Consider the following 27,853-nt stretch of genomic DNA (forward strand, 5'->3'; position numbering starts at 1 on the left):
TGGACTCTCTCAAGCTTCTCCACATCCTTTTTGAATTGTGGAGCCCAAAACTGAATGCAGTACTCCAGCTGCAGCCTCACCAAGGCCAAGTACAATGGAGGGATGACGTCCTGGGATTTGCTTGAGAAGCATCTATGGATGCAAGCCAGTGTTTTGCTCACCTTACTGGCTGCAGCATCACATTGCAGGCTCATGTTCATCTTGGGGTCAGTCCTGACCCCCAAGTCACTCTCGTCTGTAGTGCTAGTCCGTGTAGCACTACTGAGCCTATAGACTTGCTGCAGGTTTTTCCTCCCAAAGTGGAGAACCTTGTATTTTTCAGTGTTAAACACCATCAGGTTCTCGTCCGCCCATTTACTGAGCCTGTCAAGGTCAGCCTAGATTACTGTTCTGTCCTCACATGTGGATGCTTTACCCCAAAGTTTAGTATCATTGGCGAACTTGGCCAGTCTACTTTTGACTCCAATGAAGAGGTTGAACAAAATAGGTCCAAGGACAGAATCTTGAGGGACCCCACTGGTCACAGGGCACCATGATGATTGACTTCCATCAACCACCACCCTCTGGGTCCGACCCCGGAGTCAATTCCCCAACCAGCGGATCGTGGTGGATCCAAGGCTGCAGTTGGCCAGTTTTGCCAAAAGCTGATCATGGGATACCAGATGGAAGGCTTTTTTAAAGTCAAGATATATGACATCGATCTCTTCCCCCTTGTCCAGGTGATAGGTCACCTGGTCATAAAAAGAAATGAAATTGGTCAAGCATGATCTACCCACAGCAAACCTGTGCTGGCTGTCCCTCAGTGTGTTGCCATTGGCCAGTCCATTACGGATGGCCTCCTTGATGATTTTTTTTTCTAAGACCTCGCCCAGGATAGAGGTCAGGCTGATGGGCCTGTAGTTTGCCGGATCCACTTTCCTCCCTTTCTTGAAGATAGGCACCACATTGGCCTTCTTCCAATCATCAGGCACTTCACCAGAGAGCCAGGAGCTCTCAAAGATCCATGCCAGGGGCTGAGCTATCATGCTAGTCAGCTCCTTGAGTACTCTGGAGTGTAAATTGTTAGGGCCGGCTGACTTGAAGGTGCCTCTCAAGCTGTTCCTTCACAAAATTGGCACTGATGGAGAGCAAGGAACCACCCTGACTTAGTGAGATGCCTTGTAATGGGCAGGGGTATCCCATGGGACTTGTGAAAGACTGACACAAAGTACTCATTTAGCAAGTTGGCTTTTCCTGGGTGTCGGTTGTCAGTTCCCCCTTGTGGTTTAGCAGGGGTCCAATGTTGCCCTTGCTTTTCCTCCAGCTCCCCACATATCTAAAAAAGGACTTTTTATTGTCCTTAATACTGGTGGCCAGCTGGAGTTCCATGGCAGCCTTGACTTTCCTGGTTTGCTCCCTGCAGGTCTGGACCAGTGCAGTGTATTCCTCCTTGGAGGTGGATCCCGTCCTCCATTCTTTGTAGGTCTGTCTTTTTAGATGCAGGAGGACCGCCAGTTCCCTGGAGAACCAAGGGGGCTGCTGTGCCCTCTTGCTGCCTTTCCTCCAAGAAGGAATAGCCTTTGCTTGTGCATCTAGGATCGCTCCCTTGAGGACCGACCACTCTTCCTGGACTCCCTTCCCTTTAGGGTCGTGGTCCCTTAGGGCCTCACCAACAAGCTTGTCAGAGTCAGCCCTCCTGAAGTTGAGGACCTCTGCACCACTGACTGACTTGATAGCTTTTTGGCGGATGGCAAAGGTGATCAGCTTGTGGTCGCTGTCACCCAGCTTCTCTTCGATCGTTAGGTCACTGATTAGGTCATACCTGGTTGCCAGTACCAGGTCAAGCAGTACTTTGCCTCTGGTTGGCCCGTAGACTTCTTGAGTCAGATAGAGCTCATCCATGCACATGAGGAAGCTTTGCAACCATTCAGATTTGGCTGAGCAATCTTCCCATGAGAAGTCCAGGTAGTTGAAGTCCCCCATGACAACCATGGGCTGGGAACGTGCAGCCTCAGCCAATTCCGTGACAAACTCGTCAATCTCTTGATTCTGGGAGAGAGGTCTGTAGTAGACTCCCACCATTGTATCTCCTGTGCCATGTTCCCCATGGATTTTAACCCAGAGGGTCTCTAGTTGTCCACCCTGGGTGCCGATTTCAGCTTGTAGGGATGCATAGTTCCCCTTGACATAGAGAGCTACACCTCTGCCCCTTTTGTCCGCTTGATCCCGCCTGTACAGTGTATAGCTGTCTATACCCATGGTCCAGTCATGGGTGGAGTCCTACCAGGTCTCCGTTATCCCTATGACATTGTAATTATTTGTGTTGAGCAGGAGGACAAGTTCCTCCCATTTATTCCGCAAGCTCCTGGCACTGGTGTACAGGCATGCAACTGTCCTCTTGGGGGCCCTTGCCCGCAGCTTGCTCTTGGGTTGGGGCAGGGATAGGCTTCCTTAAGTGCCTTGGCCTGCTGGCTTTGCAAGGGTTGCACAGCAGGCCCCCAGTGGCGATAGTCCCCCCATTCCCCGGTGAGCTTAATTTAAATCCCAGTGGAGCAGGTCAGCCAGTCTGGCTGAGAAGAGTCTCCTCGCCAGCAGAGAGAGGTGGAGGGCATCCCTTCCCAGCAGCTCGCTGCCTCTCTCGCCAAAGAGCGGACGGTGGTCATGGAAGTCGAAGTCTTCCCAATGACACTAGCACCGCAGCCTTTGGTTCACTACCTGTATCCTCCTCTCCCTCCTCAGCCTGTAGCCCAAAACCAGAAGGATCAAGGAAAACACCACCTGAGCCCCCAGCCCCTTAAGCCCCACTCCCAAGTCACTGTAGCACCTCATGACCTGGCTGGGAGGGTTCCAAGCGATGTCATTGGTCCCCACATGTATGAGGAGCATAGGGTGGTGGTCAGTGGGCTGGAGGAGTTTAGGGATCTTCTCTGCAATGTCTCACATACAAGGTCCCAGAAAGCAGCACACTTCCCAGGCCGACGCCTCGGAGCGGCAGATTGCCCCCTCCGTGCCCCTCAGGATGGAGTCTCCATGACAAACACTTTGTGTTTTGTCTTAGGAAGAATGGGGGCGGTAGCTACAACTGAGTCTGTTGCCTGCAGGAGCTGGCAACTCAGCAGGCTCTGCTGGGGCTGCAAGAGGCTCGTACCTGTTGCAAAGCTCCAGTGGGACAGGGGCCTTGGTGCAATGGGCCTTGGAGTCCTTGACCACCTTGGTCCAACCCCGTGGCTGGACAGTATGGAAGGTCCCTGGATCCTCACTTGTCCTGGAGGGAGACCATGGTCTACCCTCTGCCTCCCAGGGGAGAGGGGCCTGGCAGTAGGTGTCTATCTATATTCCTATATATTCCTATATAACTCATGTTATAGGTTATAGGGGTGGGCTAGCAAAAACAGGATGCGTTTCAATACTGACAAGTGCAGGGTGCTGCACTTGGGCAGTAGTGACCAGCAGCACACTTATAAGATGGGAAACTCCCTTCTTGAGAACATGTAGGCAGAAAGGGATCTTGGAGTCATTATTGGGCTGACAACATGGGCTGACAATGTGAGGTCATGGTTGGCAGGGCTAACCGGACCTTCTTGTGCATCTCAGGTAGGGTCAAGGAGGTGATCCTCCCCCTCTACGTGACACCGGTCAGGCCACAGCTGGAGTACTGCATCCAGTTCTGTGCGCTCCACTTCAGGGGGGATGTGGACAACATTGAGAGGGTCCGGAGGAGGACCACCCGCATGATCTGGGGACAACAGGGCAGAACCTACAATGAGAGACTGTGGGACCTGAACCTGTTCAGCCTTCACAAGAGAAGGCTGAGGGGGACCATCTATAAACTCACTAGGAGTGACCAGAAGGGTTTGGAAGAAACTTTGTTTCCCCTAGCGCCCCCTGGCATAACAAGGAATAATAGCCACAAGTTGTTGGAGAGTAGGTTTAGATTAGACATCTGTAAGAACTGCTTCACAGTCAGGGCGGCTAGGATCTGGAACCAACCACCAAGGGAAGTGGTACTGTCTCCTACCCTGGGGTCTTTAAGAAGAGGCTTGATGCCTTCCTGGCTGGAGTCATTTGAGCCCAGTTTTTCACCTGCCCGGGCGGGGGGTCGGACTTGAAGATCTACAAGGTCCCTTCCCACTCTACTTCTATGATTCTATGATATTCAAGGTATATAAGGTTGCAGAACAGCTTAGAATATATTTATGGTTTTTAATTGGGAGCTAAAATTCTCACAGTTTTCACTTGGGTTTTTACTACAGTCTTTCCTCTAGGAGTAGTTGGGCCCACTGGTCCTCAGGCTTTTGCCTCTGTGGGCCAGATGAGTAGCATGGGGCTGAACCATGATCTGGATAAAGCCTCATGGGCCAGGATCAGACCCCAAGGCCTGGCACTGCTCTCTCCCTTTCCCCAGCACCAGGATCACGCCCTGGGATCCAGCACCACCTCCACATGCAAGGATTGGGCCCTTGGGGTCCTGGCTTTTCCCTCTTCTCTTCAGCACTCCAGGATTGGGCTCCAAGGTCATGGCATCATTCTTGCCTGGCTCCCCACACCAGGATTAAGTTTTGGGGCCTGGCACTGCCTTCATCTGGCCCTGTGCGCTGGGCTCAGGTACCCAGGGGTCCCCATGAATCCATGGAGAGCTGACACATGACATAATACCATGGCCAGATCTGGCCCAAGGCCAGGGTTGAGCACAAGCACCCATGCTCTGGCCAAATTAGCCTATTTTTACAAGTAGTAAAATTGATATTTTACTATTGCCCCATGACTGAATGAAAAAGGTTTAATCTGTAAACCTATGTAGGAGTCTTAGGAACCCTGATTGATAGGATTTGCACTCCAAAATCACTTAAGCACTTTGAATCTTCCATGCGTTTATTCCGTTTTATGACACTTACAACCCTCCTTATTTCTGCATAGACATTGAAGACATACCATCTCTGGAATTCGGCAAAGAAAATCTGTGCCTCTCAAACACAATCATTTCTTTATTGTGTTTAATAGGCTTTTCAGTGCTTTTTGGAAGGGAAGATGCAAACAGCACTTCTTTTGACCTTCCCTGTTTAAGCTCGTTATGGAACTATTTTATCTGCTGAATGATTTCTCTTCACTTTCAACAATAAACAGAATTTTTACAAAGATAATTCAGAAGTAATCCATTATTGTTCTTTCATCACTTGTATTTTGCATCCTGCATATCGACCCCTAGTGGTGTTTGGGAACCAAGCAAGGTTCAAAGAGTCAGTCCCACCAAAATTAAATATTCACAAATGTAAGTGTTGATAAATTTGAATAATGAATTTAATCATGAGATCCAGCCAAGTAGCAGGGAGAAGTAGACTGGATCCTAGTGCCCACCCATCTCAGTCTGGAAGCCCCTCACTGGAAAACACTGGTCTAATCTGGAGGCCTAATTCAGGAGGCAAGTCTCCTAAATTATCTCAGATACTTTTTGCCATTTGAACAGTTTTGGTTAGGAAGACCCCCAGTTCTCCCTGTGTCCTGTAAATGAATATTCCACTACTTTCCATAAGTGAATATGCATATTTACTATTTGTATTCTGAGACAGCTGAAGGAAAGGGGCACAAGTATTTTTTCCATCATTCTGAAAAAGTTCTCTTGTGTCCTCATTGGAAGTTTGACACTACAAGGAGTGGATAGTGGAAAAGGAAGCCCATGCAAAATTCTAGTGAAATATCTTGTCTCAAAACTTACATATGGCTCTGGTGCCTGATGCACTGCAGGGGCGTTCTGAGTTTAGGAGAGTTACTTTCACACTCCGCTAAACCCACAAGAATGAAGGTATTCACATGGGCCTCAGAGTTGTATGTATTGACATCATGCTTTACTGTGGCTACATAATACTTGACTGGAAGTTAACATTACAAGAACATACACTAAACTGACTCAGTAGATGATATGCTCACAGATGACCAATACTGCTCACTTTTGAACCAAAATGAGTCTTGTTGTAATTGATTTTTCAGTTTGCACTGGAACATGTAGTTCTTACAACAGATGCCATTGTTACAGGATGGGGAGTACACTTAGAAAAGCTGAAAGGCCAAGAAACCTGCTTATGTACAAAATGAGAAGGCGGCATAATTGTCCTTGAACTGACAATAACATTAGCTCTTCTATTAAAAAAGCACTCGCAGCCCTAATGTCATATGGTCTTTTCCTCTTGGCTTTGGAACATTTTCTTCTGCTGTCCCTTCCTTGTTGTCTGGTGCTTTACGTCAGTGCTATAGATGTCATGAGATGGAATGAAGAATTTCTCACTTTGTAATTCCCATTTCATATCTGATACCAACACAGTTATTTTCTACCCTTAGTAGAATTTTAGGCAGAATAATTTATTCTCTTTTAGTATAGCATGGTAACATTTTTTTAGACTTTTACGTTGCAGTTTCTTGGAAATCCAATGCAAATTTAATCCAAAGTAATTTAAACTTCCAATCTCAATTTTAAAATTTCCTATGATAGAAAATCCATCATATCCCTTGATAAATTGTCCCATAGTTGATTAGTTTTACTATTAAAAATAAAAATTGTACCTTTTCCTATCTGAATTTGTATTGCTTCAGCATCCAGTGATCTTATGTCCCATAGATTAAAAAAACCACTGTATTATCAAATTAGTCCTTATAGCCAAACTGTGGCATTGGGAGCAGTTCTGCTACCACAGTTCCCAAGTCCTTTTTCCTATAGTCACTTTTTCCCAGTGGAGAGTCCTATATCCTGCATTTTGTGTTCCTTGATGTATGACCGCTGGCCTGCAGAATGGGAAAGTGTCTATTCCAAAAATGTTGTTATTGCTAAAAACGTCCCCCACAATTCTGTCCCCCCTCCCGCCTCATGCCTAGTTTATCAAGAAGTCTAGATTTCTCTGTATCAGTGACCTTTCTTTCTCATTAGGGACCACTCCTTGAATCTATCTCACCTAATTAAGAAATGAATAATTAATTACTCTAATTATGTCCTATTTTGAATCTTATGGTTTCCCAGAAAATTAATTAACAAACTCAAAGTTCTGTGTCATATTTTGTCGCAGCTACAGTACTTTAATAATAAAATTTGAATACAGTACCATTTCCTGAACGATTTATGAATAGAACACATTTAATCTTTCTTGTACCAAAGAAAATGATATTCCATTTTATTTTTGGACATTCAGCAATAAGGTAAGATTTAGTTTTTACAGTAATATGTTTATAAAATGCTGTGTAAAGATTTCAACAATGTTATCCATTATATCAATATGTAACCTGTGTTTTTATAGAAAAAAAATGATTTCAGACTTTAACACTGTTCACATAATAATGTCGCTGGTTTGGTCTCATTAAAAATTATATTTGGCTGAATATGGTGGAAACCAGTTGCATGTATGATTCCTAAAATGTTTTGAGACTTCTGTTTTTCCTAATACTTTATATTGTTTTCTACTTCATACAATGCCAAACTCTGAGAGACAACTGAAGCTTACACTGCATTCAGCAACAAGCAACAGGGGCTTAGGTCACATCAGGGTTCAGGTCTAAGTCTGATGAGTTTTTCAGCCAACCTAAAATATAGATGCATAAAAAATATTTCTGTTTTGTGTTTTTTCCCCCCTATAGGTTTCTTTGATTAGTTTAACAGCTAATGCGTTGGGCTACTCAGAACTTGGTCCAATTAAATCACTTAGAACACTAAGAGCCTTGAGACCTTTACGGGCTTTATCACGATTTGAAGGAATGAGGGTAAGAAAAACAGAAAGAGTAATGCATGCAAAGAAGCACAATAAATTATGTAACAGTATAGAAATTATGTACTGTGCATCTGTTATTGAAACTTACACTACTATGTTCTATTATGCTGCGTTTAACCATATCAATTGTGTGCTTTGCCTAGGCTCATTTGTTAATTGAAGTCCTAGCTATTTTTCCACAGAAAGACAAGATGCAATAAAGCCACAGTTTTATTAACAAATTTGGGAATGACCAGCAAGCAGTCTTACAGTCCAGGTCATAAATTTCTTCTTTACCCATCTCTACCAAATGAAGGATTGCTATCAGTCTTCCCTACCCTTTCCCACACCTCTACAAATAGATACCAACCCACTCTGGGTCCCCAGTGCTCTTTCCTTATTCCGGGGCTAGGGAAAGTGTATAGTATCTTCAGTTTATACACATTGGGCACCCAACTCCTTTGAGAAACTCTGTCCCTAGTTTCTTAAAGGGTACCTCCTCTTGAGTCTATTTCAAGTTCTCTTTTCAAAGGGACCAGTTTCTCTAAGGGGACCTGGTTGAAAGAAAAAAGTACCCAGCCAAAAGGAGACATCAAGGATTAGCTTGTGTGCTTCTGTCCTCCCCCTGCCTCCAGCTTCAGAGCAGATAATTAATAGTTCCCCTTCTACTGTTAGCCAAAGAGTTATCTGTGCCCTGGTCAGTGATGTTGTTCTCCATCACACCTGGATGACCCAGATACCAAATATGGTCTGTTCACTAAGCCTTCCCATTCCCAAAGTTTAATACATCTTCTGGATTTGTCAATTTATGAAAGTCTGGCAGGTTCCTGACATATCCTCAGTTTCATCGAGTCAAACCACTTTTCAGTCATCCCCATGAAAAGGTACTGGACTTAGCTAAAATATTCTAGGGCCTCCTCACAAATTTTGAAATAATTTTTACCCAATTTTATAAGAATTATTTCTGGTGACTAACTACCAAAGGGAGTCAAACTCTCATCCCAGAGCATTTCCCTTTGCTATGTCCACTCAGACTGAGATGCTTGTGAGGTCCAGCTCTGAATCTTCAGAGAACCTGCCAGCCTGTGTGTGGGTCCAGTGTACAATACCTTGTTTATGGATCCAAATACCAGCTTTCATGACCTATTCCCATCCCAGACCTGCCATGCACACCACTCACTTCCCAGGTTTTTCCATGTTGCATATGCTCTTAGTCTGGGAGAAGAGTGGGGGGAAATGCTCAGCCAGATTACCAGCTGCCCCAGGACTAATTCAGTTCTCACCATCTGCTGGACTCAGACATAGGCTGTCTACTACTGCCTCTGCTATCCTAGCTGCTCTGTGATCCTGGAGTGATTTCAGCTGGGATTCATTGGGCTGTCACTGTAGTTTTCTGCAAAATTTCTCTGTCAGTGGTACTGATTAAGATCCTCTTAACTCCTTAAACAGTTAGAAACATTGTCAAATCCTGTTGGCTGTCATATGAAATCTGTAGCAAAGAAAAGACACCAATTTTTTTTTCCTTAGGTAGTTAATCACAGTAATTAAAGTATGCTGACCACAATAGAAGCCATTTATCAAATATGACTGAATTTAAGATATGCAGATCTTTTTATTACACAAATGGAGTGACTGTGCAGTTTTCACTAACAACAGTTAGATATGATTAGTATTTTTCTTCACTTACTATTTTTCTTTCAAAGTTTCTTGCAGGCACCTCCATTTAGTGCCATGCATAATGCTTATTTGGTCTGCTTTTATTTTTCAGTAACTGTTGTCATCTTGTTCTCAACAAAATTCTGAGAGGGATATAAACCTAACTTCACTCTGTACTGCCTTGCTATGTTTCTATAGTGACATGGACTCATGTTAATGATTCTGGCCCTGAGATGAGGCCTGACAGAAAAAAAATGTACATCAGAAGCACATAAAGTAGTTTGTTAATAAATGATTTCTGGTATATCTTGGGGACTTTTTCTGAATAAAGAAAAAATACAGCCCAGTTCATAAGTGAAGAAAAAATCAAATTCCTACCAGTCTTACTCTTTCCTGCAGTATTCTAAGAATACCTGGGCTGTGCTACCATTAAAGTACAGGCTTCTTAAAGTGAGCATAAGTCAATAAAAGTAGAAACTCGTGCTCTTCAAGGATTCTGTAAAGGATCTCTCTTGTATTTTTTTTTTTGGGGGGGGGGCAAAGCAATGCATGAAATTTGGTTTTTTTGACCAAGTGTGTTATCATTGTGAGCAGAGAACTGAGTGATGATGTTCCAGAGTGAGAACTGGAACAGTGCTGTCAGGTTACACAAGAAGCTATGCGGAAGCTTTAGTAGCTGTGGGCAGCCGGTGCTTGCTTCCTTGATTTTCTTTTTGTGAAAATGAGCATGATCTTATTTTGTCTTTAAGATCCCTAACCTGGTTTTGCATGGCTTTTAAGCATCTAAACGTGATCTTATTCCACCCCACATGGCAGTCACAGAACTGCTGAATTGCCTAGATTTCTTATATGTTTCCATCTGCAGGATAGGCATGTAGGTGTCTCCCTTTGCCTAAATACCGTCATGGTCCAACTCTATTTGCGTTTCCCCCAAATCACTAAATCTTCAGGTAGGTGAGAAAAAATGCACATGCATCATCTGTTTGGTGAGCTGGTAGTGGCAGTGACAACAACCTTGTGCTCTATAGATTAATGGTTTGGGCCAAGAAGTAGAAGAACTTGGCTCCCAGCTCCACCCAGAGCCCCAGGCGGTTTTGAACTCTCATCTCCTGCTTCCCAGGAGAGAACCTTAATTGCCAGGGCTGTGGACCAGACAGGACTGAAAGAACTTTTCCTTCCTCCTGTTGAAGCTGGGCTGTTGCACAATCAAAAGTCAAAGACTTAAGGGACTCGAGAAAAAGCAAACAAGACAGAGTCTGACTCTTTTTCCTTTAGATGACCACTGCCAGGAAGTTTTTCATTGTTTATATATTGAATAATCATTGGGCATAGGACATCCCGACAGCCTACTGATTGAGAACCATCATTCTACTGGGATAGATATTGATTAACTCTCATTCAGGTGGTTCTGCACTGCATGATCTTTGGTAATGAATTTTTTCAGTGCTTCCACTGACCTAAATGATATGCTTAGTATCACTGTGTGTATCTACCATGAAATTAATGCAACTCAAACTCTGGCACATATCACGTCAGAGTTTATTGCTGCCAGGTAAAGCATCTTCATGTGCCCAGGACCATAGCACATTGAGCCAACCTGGAGCAGCCCCAGCTGGCAGGGGGCCCAGGAGATAAACCTACCAGCCTGGGCTTGCTTCGACCTGTCTCAATGTGCTGTGGAGGGGCTGGCTGGGACACAAGCGTGTTCCAGTGCAAGGCTGTGCACTAAAGAACACCCCCATAGAATTGTACTTTTGTTTACAAGTACTAACCTATGCTGGAGTTAATTAGTTTCCTGTGGTCTAACAGGGCTGTGTGTATAGATGCTATGTCTTTTCTATAGAGCTAATTAGTCAGATCTGCAGTAAACATCTCATGTAGACACACCCACTGAGTCTAGGTGTATCCAGTGGTGTACCTAAAATCAACAGACAGCCTTGTGAATGTTGTCCTGAATCTCTCTCAGCCACATTATTCTTATCTGTATGTTTAAGCTAATTACTAGTCTTAGAAAAAGATGGTGAGGAATCACGAACATTTGAAAAGCACTTTGAGCTGCAGGTGTGAAAGTTTTTATATAAATTTTACGTGTAGCTAAGCACCACAGTGTGGGAGAAGTGGGACTAAAATTGAGCTGTCACTGGCTCTTTGCCATCCATTAATTTCATCACACTACTAATTACTTTATAGGATGGTTTCAGTTTCCCCATATAACTGCCTCCTGAAAATCATTTTCTGTAACCCTTTCCAATTTCAGTCATGACATTTTTCTCTATTCATCCATATGGTGCATATATGCATTTTTATATAATGTATTATACCTACTTCTATATAGATCTTTTGGTGAGAGAAATCTCTTTGTTAGCATATCTTACATATTGCATAGCATCAATAAGAACATATCAGAACATAAGAACTACCATTTACTGGGTGAGAACATAGGTCAACCCTACTTAAAAAGTTATGTGAACAACAATAATAATAATGTATCAGTTTAACGATTCCTTCAGTAATATGAAAATCCTGTATTTAACTTTATAAAACCACGTTTTCTACATGGAGATCATTTGGTCTCCTGGTTTTTACTGACAATTTAAATCCCTTGGGCACCAGTGAAGTTGGCAGCACCTACAAACCAGTGTCAAAAACAGAATTAGTAGACATCCAAATTAGAATAAGACTGGATACAAAAATGGCTCAGACTGACTTGCATCTGATGAGGCAGCTTGGAAAAAGTAGCCTAAGCTCCAAATTTTTAAATTATAACATTCAAGTTACAGATTCTGAGTTGGACAAGCAGTTCTATCTTTTGCAGAAATATGAATATTGCTTCCAGTTCACATTACTTAAATAAACAAAACACTTTAATAAAACAAAATTTTAACTTTCCATCTTTGCATCATTGAACCTTGTTACACTCTGAAATAATTTTTATAGGTCTGTTTTCAGGGCCTCTCCTGCCTCCTGCCATGCACAGGTAGCAGGCAAAATTGTGGGGTTGCTCAGTAGATCACATCACATCTTATCACTAGGGTAAGGGGAGCCTTGGATTACAATTCTGGGCTTCCTCTGCACCGGCTTTTGCAGCTGCAACCTCCACAGCTGACTAGGCTTAGCGGGGCTCCGAGTGGGGTGAGTGTCTCACACTGCCCCCAGTGTGAGCCTTGCAGCCAGCATGGGAGTTCACAGAGGTGCAGCCCAGAGAAAGCTGCCCCTGCTGTGAGCATCATCAGTTGAGGGTCTAACAGCAGGGGCAGTGGGGAGAATGCCCCTGCTGCAAGTCTTGTGATGTGTGGGGTTTGTAGTGGTCACAGCTGCCAAGATTCTGCCCCCATTATGAGCCCCCCCACCTGAGGAGGCTGAAGGGGGGGCAGGCAGTGTTCTCACTGCAAGCCCTGCCACTGATGATGCCACTACTGGCAGTGGGTGGTGCCCCCCTGTGACTTGGAGCCCCTCAGCTAATGGGGCTTCCAGCTACAGTGGAGCACTTGGCCACATATTCAATTAATGGTATTATTAGAACAAGCTACAAAGTTATTACACATTTCTTATGAAATAATTTTGTAGTTTATTGCTTGTTTTATCACACCATTAATCAGGTTGAATGTGTATCTGAGTAACAACTTAAGGTGTGATTACCTGAAGTGTAACTTGTGGTGGTGGCATGAATCTCATTTAGAAAATAAAGTTCATATTATATAGTATATCCTAATCACATATGCTGGGTAAGTGCATTATTTGCTTACATAACAAAAATCGGTTATCCCCCATCACTTAAGTGCATACCAGATACAGCAGAGTGGCTCTGTGTCTGGGGCAGCCATAAGGCACAGGACAATACCAGTTGCTTCAACGCTGATGATGGCAGTGCAGTCAGGCACCACTGTGGCAGTAGCTATTTTGTGCCCCTTCCCAGCCTGCCCTACCAAACATGGTGCCCAGGGCTGCCGCTATGCCCACCCACCCCCACCCCAGCATTTACACTACTAAGCTTCATAGTATCTTTCAGCCCTGTTTATCTTCATAATGTAATTAAATACTAGCTAATTGCATAATAATTGGTACTAGAAGCAGTGAATGGGAAGCAGTTGCTAGAGGGTTGCTATTAAAAGCCTTTGAAATGAAAGGCGCTAGTTAGTTTCAGGGCTGCTATCTTCCATCATTTGCAGAGTTGCTTATAGCAACCCAAGCTCTTGTAAATTTTAACACTTCTAGTAGCAGCCCTAAAACTGTCCAAGAACTGGTTAATCAAGTTTGGATGAATGTGTATTTTAGGTAAATGCATAGTCATGTTTCAGTTCAAAGGCTTTGCACCTAAATAGAAAGCACTGCCTTAAAGTGACCAAATTCTATCCAATATTGTAGCACAGTGGTTCCCAAAGTCTGACATCTTGCACACTAGCAATTTAAAATGATACAATCTGAAGTACCGTCAGGTGAGCTACGGAGAGGGGAGTGTGGATGTGTGTACAGTAGGGTGTGGGAGGGGTTGTGAGGAGGTGTGGCTGTGTGGGGGGGAGCATAGGGTATAATGTGAGGTTGTGTATCTGTGGAGGGTTGTGGGGGAAGGGTGCGGGTGTGTGGAGGTTGTGGGGTGTGAGGGTGAGTACGGGGTGTGGGCACCCCCTGCATTTCCCCCATGGCACAGGAGCAGGTGGGAGTGCTCAGGGTGTGGCTCCAGCCAACACTGCACATTGCAGCAAGGGGTGCATCTTTCACCAGGCAGTCTGTATTGCTGGCAGTCCCCACACTTGTGAGGCATGGGAGGGAAGCCCCATGCACTGGAGCCAGGTGCCTTCTCTGCCCCCAGGGGAAGGTGCCTGTGGCTTCCCTTCCATGCTGCACAGCCCTGGCAGGGACGGCAGCCGATTCCAATGTGTGGGGCTTTCCTCCCATGTCTGGCAAGTGCAAGAACTGCACATACATGCGGGGAGCACTGGTGATACAGATAGCCTGGCATTGGCTGCACCCCTCGCTGCAATGTGTAGTGCTGCCCAGAGCCACATGCTGGGTGCCTGTGCCAGGTATGAGTACTCTGAGTGCCCCCACCTGCTGCTGCCATGTACCACTGGCAGGTTTTCTGCATACCACTGGTGGTACATGTACCACAGATTGTGAACCGCTGTTGTAGCATGAACATAACTGTAATATAATGAAAGTATAATGATTTATGTTCTTTCCACGCTGCATCAGTGAGTTCTCTGCCAACAAACTTTTTCCAAGCTTATGAGCTTTGTACTCTACCTAGTAGGTCTTATACTCACGGAGAAACTAGCCATTTTTATTTTTGCCTCAAGCTCCCTGTATTAGCTGTGTTAGTCTTTTCTATAGTTTCTCAGTCTCTGACTTAACAACTTCAGTCATTGCTAGGTTACTATAGGTCTTAATCAGTTTTCACCCTTTAGATGTTTTATTCTTTCCTGCCCTGTCATCTAATGTCCATTTGGGACTTGTTTTGTCTCTTTTCCTGTCTTGAATAATGCTACATATGTGAATTTAGTAATTCTATTTAAACATTTTAGTCCACTAGGTTGCTTAGATGAACCTCTATTTTTTTTCCTCATAAGAGAAGTCCTGCATTGTCAATTGTAGCTGTGTCTCACGTCACTAAGCTTCAGCTGGAGGCTTTTGCCTTCAAAGTATCTGCATCATGTGCCACCTAGAAAACCAGCCCTGCATCATGGGTTATAAGGAATAGTGCACAATTCCTACGTCTCAGTTCCTCTCAACCACCTGGCTGAGTTATTTTATTTTTGTCAATCTTTGCAGCCTACATTAAGAAGCACCAGCGTGGGCTCCCCATTTTATTATTGATTTTTATTATATTATGTCGTTCTTTCATCTTACCTGTCTCTTCTTCCCCCTTTTTCTATTTGGGAATGAAAGGAGAAGGTGTTCACCTTTAAGTTGGGGGTTAAGGTCCTCAGCCCTCCCACCTCCATTATTTAAATTTTAGTTGTGCCACATATTTCAAGATCTTCGGCATTTTGGAGATTTTTTTTCTTTTTCTTCTTTTTTCCTGGTAACACATTTAATTTGAGCTTGTTACCACTACTTGGCAGTGACAGTTTTTCTCTCTCCGTGTGGTTATACCATTACCAAAATCTTCTCAGTGTTGACTTCCCTGAGATGCAGTGATTCTCACAGTCACTCTCTATGTTTACACTGTCTAACTAGTCCCACATCACAGAGAGGGATTGCAAGTTTTGGGGCCTTTAAACTCAGGACCAGAAAGAAGAAAGGAAACTTAGAATATTCTCCCTAGACAGGGCCAAAAACTCATTCATAGGTCTAGAAGCCAGGACTTTAGTCCAGTATTAAGCACTCTCTGACATTGTGTTCCTGTACTAGTCTCTTTCCTTGGCAAGCTTAATTCAGCCTCAAATGTTCAAGATCCTGCTTCAGGAGTGTCATGGTGTGACTGGTCCTAGGGACTGGAAGCCCTGTGGGAGGGGTTTTGTCAGCATCAGAGGGATGCAGCACATCAAGACAAAATGCCCAGTAAGGGCTAGAACCAAAAAATACCTGATGCAGGTGCAGGTACAGAGTTTGCAGAATAGCAAGCAGCACCACCTACATGATTCTTAAGTACATGTTTGCTGAAGCTGAAGAGGTACAGAGGTGTGACATCAGACACCTGCATTAGAAACTGGCTACAAGAGCTTGCACAAAGCAGCCCGGTACGGGAGTGAGAAGCAACCCTGAAACCATGAGCTCCAACTCAGTGCAACTGGCAAAGCACCAAGCCATTTCCACAGCAGGGGTACCCAGAGGGGTACCTCAACCTTACCAGTGCCAGGGCTGCCTGGAAGAAGGACCCCAGCACTCAGACACAGACAGAGGGACATATGAGGGAGGCAGAAATGTTGCTGCCTCTCTTTTCTTGTTTTTCTTTTGGCCTTTTTCTTCCACTGCACTGTTTCATTTTTTAAATTTTTTTTACCTCTGATTGAACTGGCCAGGAAAGGCCTGGGATTGAGCCAATGCCTTACGGGCAGAATTGGTTAGGAGGCGTGCGGCCAGGAGAGCCATTTCCCTGAATAGGGGCGCTGTTGAATTGAGAGTGCCCAATAGCTTGCTGAGGACTCGTGTAGTCTGAAGGACTGATTATAGGCCATTGTTAATTTTGATTATGAGCTTGTGTTGAACTGGCATGATTTGGGAATTAACTTCGGACCTTGTGACCTGAGGAACTGTAGTCAAGAAGTGTGCTGATTCCACAATTAGGACGAAAGCTTCTTTTCTTTATTAATGAATTCATTAGTGAAAGCATTTTGATTCATAATATCGCTGGGGTAACCTAATTAATTATACATGTGATGTCCCCTTTTATCAAGACGTCTGTCAAGGTGGGAACACACCAAACCTAGCTAGTTGCCTGTAATGCAAACATCAAGCACCATACAGCTGACAAGCCACGGTTGGCATGTGGATGGGGTGTAGGGGTGGAGGAGTCCCAAGAAACACCTACAGTGAGAGTGCCCTAGGCTGGTCTGTGACATGAGGAACCTTCCTTATTTTCTTGGAAAATCAAGACATGGCAGGGACCAGGGGGAGACTTCCCAAGGGAAAAATGCTCATTGTACCAGCATGTCAGCACAAACATGGTCCTGAGCCACCTGGCATTACAAGTCTGGCACAGATGTGTACAAAGAGCAAGTCCTCCATCAGGAGCTTAGTGGCATACTGCATCTCACCTCAAACGTTAGCTGTTGCTTCCTGCTTTGCAAAATCCTTTCTGAGTTACTGATCAAGCCCCAAGACTTCTTAGCCTTTGAAAGTTCCAGGAAAAATTCATAGAGACCCGAGTGCTTTAGAGCTAGCACTACAAGATTGCAGAAGGTTCATTCATCAAGATGCTGTGTCTTCTGTCCCTTTTGCAGAGCTGAGTGCCACTGCCACCATCACTAGATTTGGTACATATTTCTTCAGTACAGCCTGATATGGAGAAGAAAACTTATGTGTTCTAATTTCAAACCTAATCAGAGCGCATTGGTAGTACCAGCTGCTCCTCTAGCAGTGTTATCTCCTCCAGCTTTCTCTATGGAGGCCAACAGCTTAGGTCAACAGCTTCAGGAGATTTTGTTATTCCCTAGGAGGTCACCTTTTTCCTGCTGGACAACGTCCACAATAGACCTGGTACCAAGCAGGCACCATTCCTTCTCAATGATCTAGGTTCTGATATTCTGATTATTACTTGGAGCATGTCAAAAATATGTAAATGTAGCTTTAAATGTTCTGTCGACTCCTTTGTGATGATTAATAATACTTTAGAACACACAGCTATGCATCATTTTTCTTCCAGTACCCATGTACCCAGTACCCATTTTTCTTCAAGTAACATGTCTGAATCAAATTTTCAGTACATATTGTTAGGTGTATTAGGTAAAAGAAGTTTTATCAAACCCAATTATTCTTATCAGAGATGTTTCCATATTGTACAAGGGGGTAAGCACTACAATATATAAATTTGTTTTTTAAATTAGTTGCCACTGAATTCACAAAAAATAATGGAATAGTGCTTTGAGTCCAATGAAGGGTGGCCTAGAGTCTAAAAAGAATGAGAATCACTGGTATACAGAGTGTACTATATCCGTGAATTGCTCATTGGTATCTTGTTCTGTGAGACCACAAAGCTTGTTTCTGCCACCTACTGTGCACAAGACAGAATGCTATGATGTATTGATAGTTGTCTGTTGTGTATGTTTTTTTCTCCTCAGTGTCCCCTTCTCACTAAACTTAATTTTCCCTTCTGATGCTAGGCTTATTATTTATAGTTTGTATATGAAAAAGTGTTTTTGTTGCCTTGACACAGTTTTTTCACACTGTTACTGTCATCTCTGGCATAATTATCTTGAAGCTCACTTGGCTTCTAGCCATAAAGCTAGTATTATGGTTTTTGTTTTATAAACTTTCCATATTAATTCTGCTTCTCAAGTATGTGAATTTGCTCCATCTACTTCCACTGTTTTGTCTTACAACATATTAACTTTAATCCTATTACATAATAGTTTTGTCAGTTTGTCCTCTGTAATATCCTTCTACAATTAATTCATCATAGAATGAGTTCATAAAATTATCCTGCGATGCATTCTACAGTCAAGTTTTTAGAGAACTAAGACAAATATCTATCTCAATAATATTGGATATATGGATTACTGTCAAGATTTAATAGGCATAGGTCCTGAATCCCTAAAAATGTTACTGTACTAACATTAGTAAAAATGTTACTGCACTAACATTTCTGGTTCAAAATCAACTCAAAGTATTTAGCTTCAAGACAAAATTATTTCTTTTCCCTCAAAGAATATATCTTGTTTTTAAGTCACTTGAAGTATTTATAAACTCTTTCCTAATGCAATATATTTATGTAAAATCACTTCTTTCTAATTGTCACATTTACAGAATATCAGATTCAAAAGCTTCATTTATTTAAAACATTTTTAATTGACAGTGATGGAATAGTTCTGCAGATTCCTCCATATTTTATCACCAAAGTAAATTCCATTTTCAATATGTCTCACAAGACTGTTTGAGGTTGTACCCCAAATCCTGTCAAAAGAATAATACAAGGCACCAGATGAAAGTGCAAATCACATATCTAATGTACTTAAATGGCATTGATTCTGAGAAAATCACCATTCTCCTTATTTTAAAAAAGAAATGTAGTTGGTTTCAACACCAAGATTATCACTGTTAACATTAATTAAAGTGGTATATATCAAAAGAATGCAAGTTTCTCTATTGTCAATAGACTTTGCAATGTATGATGTCAGGAAGATGTTTTCTAAAGGTTGCAATAAGGTAGAAAGGTTGTAACAGTAGAACATCTCCACTTCCCTTAAATGTTCTAAACTTACTCTTCAGTTTTCCATATATGCAAAGGAGCAAATAAACACAAACATGAAAAGTAACAGAGGTTCTCCATAGAAATGAAATAATCAGGTACCTTATTTAACCAGCTAGGGACAAGTTTCTTTCTGTCACACACAAAATCATGGCAAAAATATAGTAGTATTTATTTCAGTTAGGGATTGGAAAATTTCAGTCTTCTAATAACCAGAATATTTTCCAACCTTCTTTCACATTTAGCTGTTCATCATTAAATTAACTTTATCATTGTTTCATCTTGATTACAAATTTATTGTAGCCTAAATCTTTATAAACTTTTATTTAAACTGTGATAATAGTGTATTTATTTTTTCATTCACAGGATTGTTATAGAAGGAGAAAATTAAAGACACTACTAATCTAGCTGAATGTATAATGCAAAACTGCCATTTTATGTTGGAGCTATCATTAGAAAGTAAAATAATAATGTATATATAAATAAATAATTTGTAAATGTGTTTTATAATTCTTTTAAAACATAATTTTATCAAATTACCTCTGTATTGTTTCTAAAAATCTATAAGAAGTCAGTCCTTCATTTTTTTTCAGTCATTAGTTATGTTTGTAAGTAATGATTTCCTACATTTATTAATTTGAATATATTGTGTATAAGTCTGCCTTACAACTCCCCTGGGTTTTTTAATTAACTAGCTTTTCTACTTGGCAATTTAGTTCTCAACCATTTTATGTTGATTAGTTAAGTACATAGTTTGTTTCAACTATTTGAAAAATAAGAGTGTTTGTGACACTATTTTTAGTTTTGTTATTTTCACGAGTAGCCTTGTCAGGAAAAATGTCTAATTTTTTGCTTCTGTAAGTTTTCTTACAAAGTTTCTCTCTATATATACATATTTTTATACATTTGTTTTTTTACTAGGTGGTTGTGAATGCCCTTGTAGGAGCAATACCATCTATTATGAATGTCCTTCTAGTTTGTCTTATATTCTGGCTTATCTTCAGTATCATGGGAGTTAATTTGTTTGCTGGCAAGTTCTTCTACTGTGTTAACCTCACAGATGGGCAACCTTTTCCAGCAGATAAAGTTCCATATAAGAATAATTGTGAAAGTTATATGGGAAAAGATGATAAAGTTCAGTGGAAAAATGTGAAAGTAAATTTTGACAATGTTGGAGCCGGCTATCTTTCTCTGCTTCAAGTAGTAAGTGGCCATTTTTTATATATATTTTATAGCTTAATTTCCCACGTTGTATGTTGAAATGAAGATTGATTCTCCATTTCTCATTATCATCTCATCACATGGCAGTACGTACTATGTTATGAAAATCTAGGGGTCCTTGGAAAGGAAGTTGTTACTAGGAGGCTTAAAATCAGGTTTCCTTGAAGATGAGCAAAATATCCAAAAGAGAGGTTATGTACTTATATTTGAGATTACTTCCTATTTCTTTAATTATTCTTTGTTTTTGTTCTGTGCAAGCAGATTAATGTTGATACTGGTACAAATCCAGCACGCTCTTTTATAGACTCTGGAGAGAAGGAGTATTTAACTACAGCCAAAATGCAAATAAAAAAGGACTGGTGAGCCTTCCCCCTACCTCCTCTCCCCAAACAAAAGAAGAAAAAGTTTAAGGCTCATCCTAAGTTCATGAAAAAATTCTAGAAATGTTCTAGTATCACATAGCCCTAGATTTTTATTTATGCCATCTGACAAGTTGTAGACAGACATCAGTGTTTCTTACCGTGGTAGTCAAGTACATTTCCAAAGCTCATCTGCTTGTCAAAGCAAAAGTTATGTGGAAGGTTAAATTTTGACAATTAATGCAGAGAGGGACCAAGCAAAACTAATTTTAAACTATAGTTCCCACTTTTTTCTCTGTCCATGTGGTGTGCTCTCTGTTTTGTTCTAGTGTAATGACTTTTGAACCATTACCAGTTATTCTATTGATTTATTTTATGTTATTCTAAGTCAAAAGTTTCAATGGAACCTCTTAGTGCTAGAATTCAGAGCACGGGAACTTTCCTTGTAGAACCATCTGCAGAGTAAAACCAGTTCAGACAGGAGCACGCGTTCCAAATTGACTTCACTTGGAACAATGCTCCTGGGAAAATATTTGTCCTCATAAGCCCATGGTAATTATTCTCACTCACTCTGGAGCTAGTCCTGCTTCCATGGTAGCATGCTTCCATTTTGTTTGCTCCTGGTCTGCAGTGAGGGCCAGTGTCTAATGTTAATGAGCTCTAGCAGTTTCATAATGATTTCCTCAGTGCCTCTATCTCTTACATGCACCACATTGGTAGGTTTACTTGCATATTTATATATGAATTACACATACAATCTGCAAATAGGTATGTTGCTTTTAGTAAAGTTACATTTATAAAATATTGTATTATGTGGAATTACCTGACATTGATACTTACACAGTAGATATTACAGTAATAGGAACACATGGTTTTACTGGTTTTTACCCTAACTGAAAAGCACTTATTAAAACAAGAGACATGCAAATGCCAACAGAAAATCTCTTTCAAATAACCTTTTGATTTAACATAACTCATGTCAGCTGTGTCAATCTGTGCTTGAATATTTGAGCAATATTTTTCACATTAATGTTAGCAGAAAGTGATTTCAACTATACAGAAAGAAGTTAGATTTAATAAGGAAATACAGGGAAAGGGAGAGTAGTTTATCAGTTACTTCCCTACTACAGTCCACTGTTTCTCCAAAATGTTAGTGGCAGTGTGATAAATCTACACACCTTGCTTGTGCATGCCAAAGTTGCTGCAAATACAGATGCATTGTGTACCAGTACATTTATGACTAGTGCTTTATCCATGGTTACTGGATCTCTCTTGCCATTTGATCTTCAAACGGCATTTTGTCTTCTAATATTCACTGCTTCTCTGCTCCACCATATATTTTTACAGTGAAAAATGACAGTTCATCTACCTTTTGGAAACCTTCAATACCTAGGTTTTGAAGTTTCTAGCACTTCTTCTTGGGTCTTTACTCATAAAAAATTTTGGTTTCTCAGATATTTGATATCCTTCTAATTCCTTTCAGTAGCAGCTGCCTGAGTCCAAAATGCAAAAAAATCAGTGGGGAGGAGGAAATATTTGAATTACTTACAGGTGCTTCTAGGTAAATTTAGAAGAAAACATCTAGGTATTCTTGTAGGTAGCTTGATGAAAACAATTGTTCAGTACTCATTGGAATCTGAAGAAGTAAAAGAAAGATTAAAATGATATGCTTAAGGTTACATCTCATATTTGGAATATTCAGTTTCTGGTGGGCAGTGCTGGTCTCCCCTCCTCACCCCTCCCCAGTGCCCCTTCCTGTTGCGGGCACTGGGCCGGGGCTGCAGTCAGGCCAGGCGGCAGGTGCTCTCCAGGCTGCTGGGCTGTACATTTGAGCAGTTTGGCCGAGCTGCTTGCCAAAGCTTTAAACTAAGCTTGCCCGGAGATGGGCAGACAACCATCAGAACAAGTCCAGGAAGAGTCAAACACATAGTCAGCAAGTCAGGAAATACAACCAAACTTACTCCTACCACATCTCATGGATGGGATGCTCCCAAGTGCACAGAAAAGCCTAGGGCTTCCCATGGCAGACTTAGCTGCCTATACACTAATGCCAGGAGCATGGGGAACAAACAGGAGGAACTGGCCCTCCTGCTAAGCAGTAACAAATATGATCTCATAGGGATAACAGATACCTGATGGGACTCCACTTAGACCTGGACTACAGGTATAGATGACTATACTTTACACAGGAGGGATCAAGCTGATAGGAAGGGTGGGGGTGTAGCTCTGTATGTCAAGGAGCAGTATATTTCCCTACTAGCTGACATTAGCACACAAGAAGGGTGACTTGAAACCTTCTGGGTTAGAATAAGAGGAGAACATGGTGAAGGGGATATAACCAGAGGAGTCTGTTACAGATCCCCTAACAAGGAGGAAGAGCTTGACCATGAATTCTCTAGGAAACTAGCAGAGGTGGCATGCTCTTGGTGCATGGTTGTCATGGGTGATTTCAACCTCCCTGACATCTCATGGGAGGAGCATGCAGCCAAATCTGATCAGTCATTTAGTTTCCTTGCCTGCTTTGATGAACTATATCTGACTCAAGAAGTCCACAGGCTGCTAGATATGGTCCTGGCCAAAGGGGATGATCTTGTCAGTGACCTGGGGACTGATGGGAAGCTCAGTAACAGTGAGCATGAATTGATCACTTTCCTTATCCATCACAGAAGTGGCAAATCAGTCAGCAATGCAGAAATCCTTGACTTCAGGAAAGCTGACTTTCACAAGCTCAGAAGGCTGGTTGATGAGGCCCTGAATGATCATGATCTGACAGGGAAGGGAACCCAAGATGGATGGTCACTGCTTAAAGACATGATCCTAAAAGCACAAGGGAAGTCCATCCCAGCCCACAAGAAAAGTAGTAAAAGGGATAGGAAACTATCTTGGCTAAACAGGGAACTCATGGACCTGCTTAGTCTTAAAAGTGAAGCCTATAAGGGTTAGAAGATGAGTAATATGTCTACAGAGGATTATGCAGGACTGGCCCACACCTGTAGAGAATGGCCCAAAAAAGCCAAGGCCAAAACTGAGCTCAGGCTGGCTATGGGAATCAAGGGCAATAAAAAGTCCTTTTTCAGATATGTAGAAAGTCAAAAGAAAAAGGCAACATTAGACCCCTGCTGAATCAAATGGGACAGCTGACAACTGACACCCAGGAAAAACCTAATCTCCTGAATGATTACTTTGCATTGGTTTTCCACCAACCCAAGGGGCTCACCCTGCTTGACTGGACACAGGATTACAAGTGTATGGGTGACCATACACCTACATTTGGTGAAGACCTTGTGAGGGAGCACCTTGAGAGGCTGGATATCCATAAGTCAGCAGGCCCTGATGAAGAGTGCTAAAAGAGTTGGGAGGGGGAGAGGGGAAGAGGTTGATGTCATATATTTGCATTTTAAAAAAGCCTTTGACTTGGTCTCCCACAATGTCCTCATGGCAAAATTGGGGAACTGTGGCCTTGACATCCTCATGGTCCAATGGCTGAGAAACTGGTTTCATGGTCAGACCCAGAGAGTGATGGTCGATGGAACTGAGTCACATGGTGCATGGTGACCAATGGTGTCCCTCAGGGTTCAGTACTCAGACCAGTACTCTTTAATATATTTATTAACAATCTGGATTGGTGTGTCAGTAGTGGACTGGCTATATTTGCAGATGACACCAAACTGTGGGGAAGTGAGGATACACTGAAGGATAGGTTGAGGATCCAAGCTGACTTGGACATTGTCACATGGTAGGCAGATGAAAACCTGATGACCTTCAATACAGAAAAATGCAAGGTGCTCCACCTCAAGAGAAAGAACCCGCACCACATGTATAGGCTCGCCAGTGCTTTACTCATTAGCACTGTGTCTGCAAGAAACTTGGGAGTCGTGATTGACCACAAGATGAATATGAACCACCAATGCAATGTGCAGCCAGCAAAGCAAATAAAACCCTGGCTTGCATCTACTGATGCATCTCAAGCAAGACCCAAGATGTCATTCTCCTATTTTACTCAGCCTTGGTGAGGCTGCAGCTGGAGTATTGCGTCCAATTCTGGGCTCCACACTTTAAAAAGGATGTGGAGAAGCTTGAGAGAGTCTAGAGGAGAGCCACACATGTGATCAGAGGTCAAGAGAGCAGGCCTTATGAGGAGAGGATGAGAGACACAGTACTCTTCATCTTGGAAAAACATAGGCTCAGAGGGACTTGGTGGCAGCATATAAGTACATCGGGTATACGTCAGGATGTGGGAGAGCGTCTGTTCACCAGGGCTCTCCTAGGGAAAGCTAGGTCCAAAGATCACAAATTGCTGGAAGACCATTTTAGACTGAACATAAGGAAAAAAACTTGTTTACTTGTCTAAGTCTCCAGGGTCTGGAACACTCCCTCCAGTGGGAGCAAGTATAAGCACCTACTCTGGATACTTTCAGGTTGTGCTTGGATGCTTATCTTGCTGGGGTTACCTGACTCCAGCTGACTTTCTGCACTTTGGGCAGGGGGCTGGACCCAATGATCTCACATGGTCCTTTCCAGCCCTAATGTCTATGAAATCTATGAAAAAGGATCAGTATCAGCTGATATGGGTTGTTCATAATTGGCCAACAGTACTGGCCCAAAAAAATCTATATTGGTGCACCCCTAATAGTTTAGTTTAGAGAGAATAGGGCTTAAAAGTGACCATGACAGTTGTGCAGAGTACTTAATAATATGATGGGGGCAAAAGAATGCTTTTGTTATTTCTTAATGGACAAGAAATAAGATGTCATTTGGTAACATATAGTATTAGTTATTTGCATAACTAGCTTATGGAACTTGTTTTCACAGGATACTCTTGAGGCTTGGTAGGATTAAAAAGGGGATTAATTTATACATGAACAGTTGAGACATAACACATAACAAGTATGAAACATCATCTCCAGAGCATAAACTAAGCACTAACCAATGGGTTAGAAAGAAACTCCCCTGAGATTATTCCATAACTCATTATGGGGTTTCTTGCACCTTTCTTTGAAGCTTGAGGGGCCAGCCTCTGCCAGAGACAGGAGAACATAAATTGTTATTCTGAAGGAATTATGGTAATTCCTACAGGAAGTCACTGAGCTTGCTTAACATTTTGCTGTTTCTTCTGGCATTGCTGTGACTGCAGTCTCTATGGGGAGTTATTTGTCTCTACACATGCTCAGTTTTTAAAAAGGCTTCCTGCCCCCTGCTGCTCCTAGACGCTGTTCTGACTAGAAGGTAATCACTGCACTTGCACCTGTTTTATGAAATGGGGAGCCTAGGCTTTTAGGATTAATTCTATATTTAAGTATCTACCAGCAGGGCACACGAATTTAATGCAAACTGAACAACAGGTGTCAGTGAAAAAAAATAACAAATACAGTTTCTTCCTTTTGTATTTACCAAGACCTGTACTGTATTGCCAGAGATAAGTAATTAGCCATATCAGAGGTAGTTCGGCAAGTCAGGCAGAAGGGAAGGTCGATATCTACCGTAGATTAATGGAAGCAAAGATGCATAAACTTTCTTGAGGCACAGCTCACTTTATCAGATGCTATGCAAGAACACACAGGCCATCAAATAGAAAGCGATCTCCAACCACTTCTGCCTCTCAGCCCTACCCTCTCTCTCTCTCCTTTCTCCCCACTTCCCTGTCTTGTGTATTTAAATCACTAACTTCTATTTGATAACCTGCTCTCTGCTGTCCTTTCATAGCATCTGATGAAATCAGCTATGGCTGGTGAAAGTTCATATATATCTTATTTAGTTATTCTATAAGGTGCATCTCTACCTTGTCTGTTGTCTCCAGGAAGTAGCATAGAGACATCAGGACTGAAAAAACTGCTGTCATTTCTTTTCTCAGGTCCATATTCAATCCCCTAGGTGGTTTGCAGGTGTTGGACACTAGAAGGAAGATAAATGCATCATATTATAGCAGTCTCCTCTTTTTTTTTATATACTGATCCTATAGCACACTGCAGAACAACCATTATATTTTTTCTCCAGTCCTTCAGAATAACATGGAAAGATCATTTTTTCTTGAGGGAAGAATACAGCCTGTTCGGCTGAAACTTAACTCTTCTCTGAGTATGCTGGTATCCTCTCCATTAGTGGGGACTGACCTTTTTGTCAGGGATGCTGCCTCCATGAGTGCCACTGCCCACCCCTGCCCATCCTGCTGCTCTCCTTTCTTGTTCTTGCCTATCTGCAGCCATGTTCCCTGCCCCCTCCTTGATCTGTCGTGCCACCCACAGAGACACTGCCTGTGTCACTTGTGCCACAGTGCTGCGGGTTGCCCTGCCCCCTTACTCTGCATCATCCTGGACATAGCTCTCAGCAGATTTTTTCTAATCTGTAAATTCCCTGCCTGACTGTTTTTACCAGTTAGATTTTGACACAAAAGTAAAACATATTAAACTGGTGACAACATACTTGTGCCCGTGTTAGATATCTGTACTTACATACCCTTAAACAGGTTTTTCTTCGATCATTTCTTCTGTGATTGTTTGCCTCTTTTTTAACTGTGAATGCTGAGGACTAGAAAAGGAAGTTCTATTCTAAGACACTCCTTGAATATTAACACATTCCAAGCACTGCTAGCTCGAATTGGGGTAAGAAAGGCACATCCAGATGAGCATGCATGTGCAGTTCATGGCACTGCAGACCTGGCTGCAGCACTGCAAACCACATACACCGCACGTGCAGGGGTTCACCATGCTGTTAATTTGCAGTGCGGAGGGGGGGAGAGGGGTGCAGTTTGACACCAGGAGATCCTAATGTCAAAAAACCCACACCAGTAAAAAGCAGGACGGGAACGTGGCAGCTGTGCGCGCCACCCGAAACTAGAGCCTGGCTGGCCAGAGCCATGCTCCAGCTGCCGGCCAAGTCTTGTGTGCCTGGATCGCCACCCCTGGAGCTCCAGGACACCCCCAGGAGCTGGCCCGAGCCTCCCCTACAGCACCTGGTGCAACTTGCCATGCACTAGAGTATGTATGCAGGGGTGTTCCCCTGGGGACAGGTAGCAGCAGTACAAGCATGTGGCACTGCTTTTTGTCTCTGGGGAATGAACGTTCCTG

At 42.6% G+C, this 27,853-nt stretch overlaps 1 protein-coding gene across 4 annotated transcripts in view; it reads left to right on the forward strand.

The window, feature by feature from the left end:
* Positions 1–27,853, forward strand: part of LOC109322530 (sodium channel protein type 2 subunit alpha-like) — a 123,050-nt gene that overhangs the window by 82,377 nt on the left and 12,820 nt on the right. For all 4 annotated transcript variants that reach the window (XM_019553586.1, XM_019553588.1, XM_019553584.1 and 1 more), the window contains exons 20-21: positions 7,597–7,719; positions 20,131–20,412. In XM_019553586.1, coding sequence (XP_019409131.1) covers positions 7,597–7,719; positions 20,131–20,412 — 405 coding nt within the window. The remainder of the gene's footprint in view (positions 1–7,596; positions 7,720–20,130; positions 20,413–27,853) is intronic.

Source organism: Crocodylus porosus, unplaced genomic scaffold, assembly GCF_001723895.1.
Source record: "Crocodylus porosus isolate Cpor-Errol unplaced genomic scaffold, CroPor_comp1, whole genome shotgun sequence".
Classification (NCBI taxonomy): Eukaryota; Metazoa; Chordata; order Crocodylia; family Crocodylidae; genus Crocodylus; species Crocodylus porosus.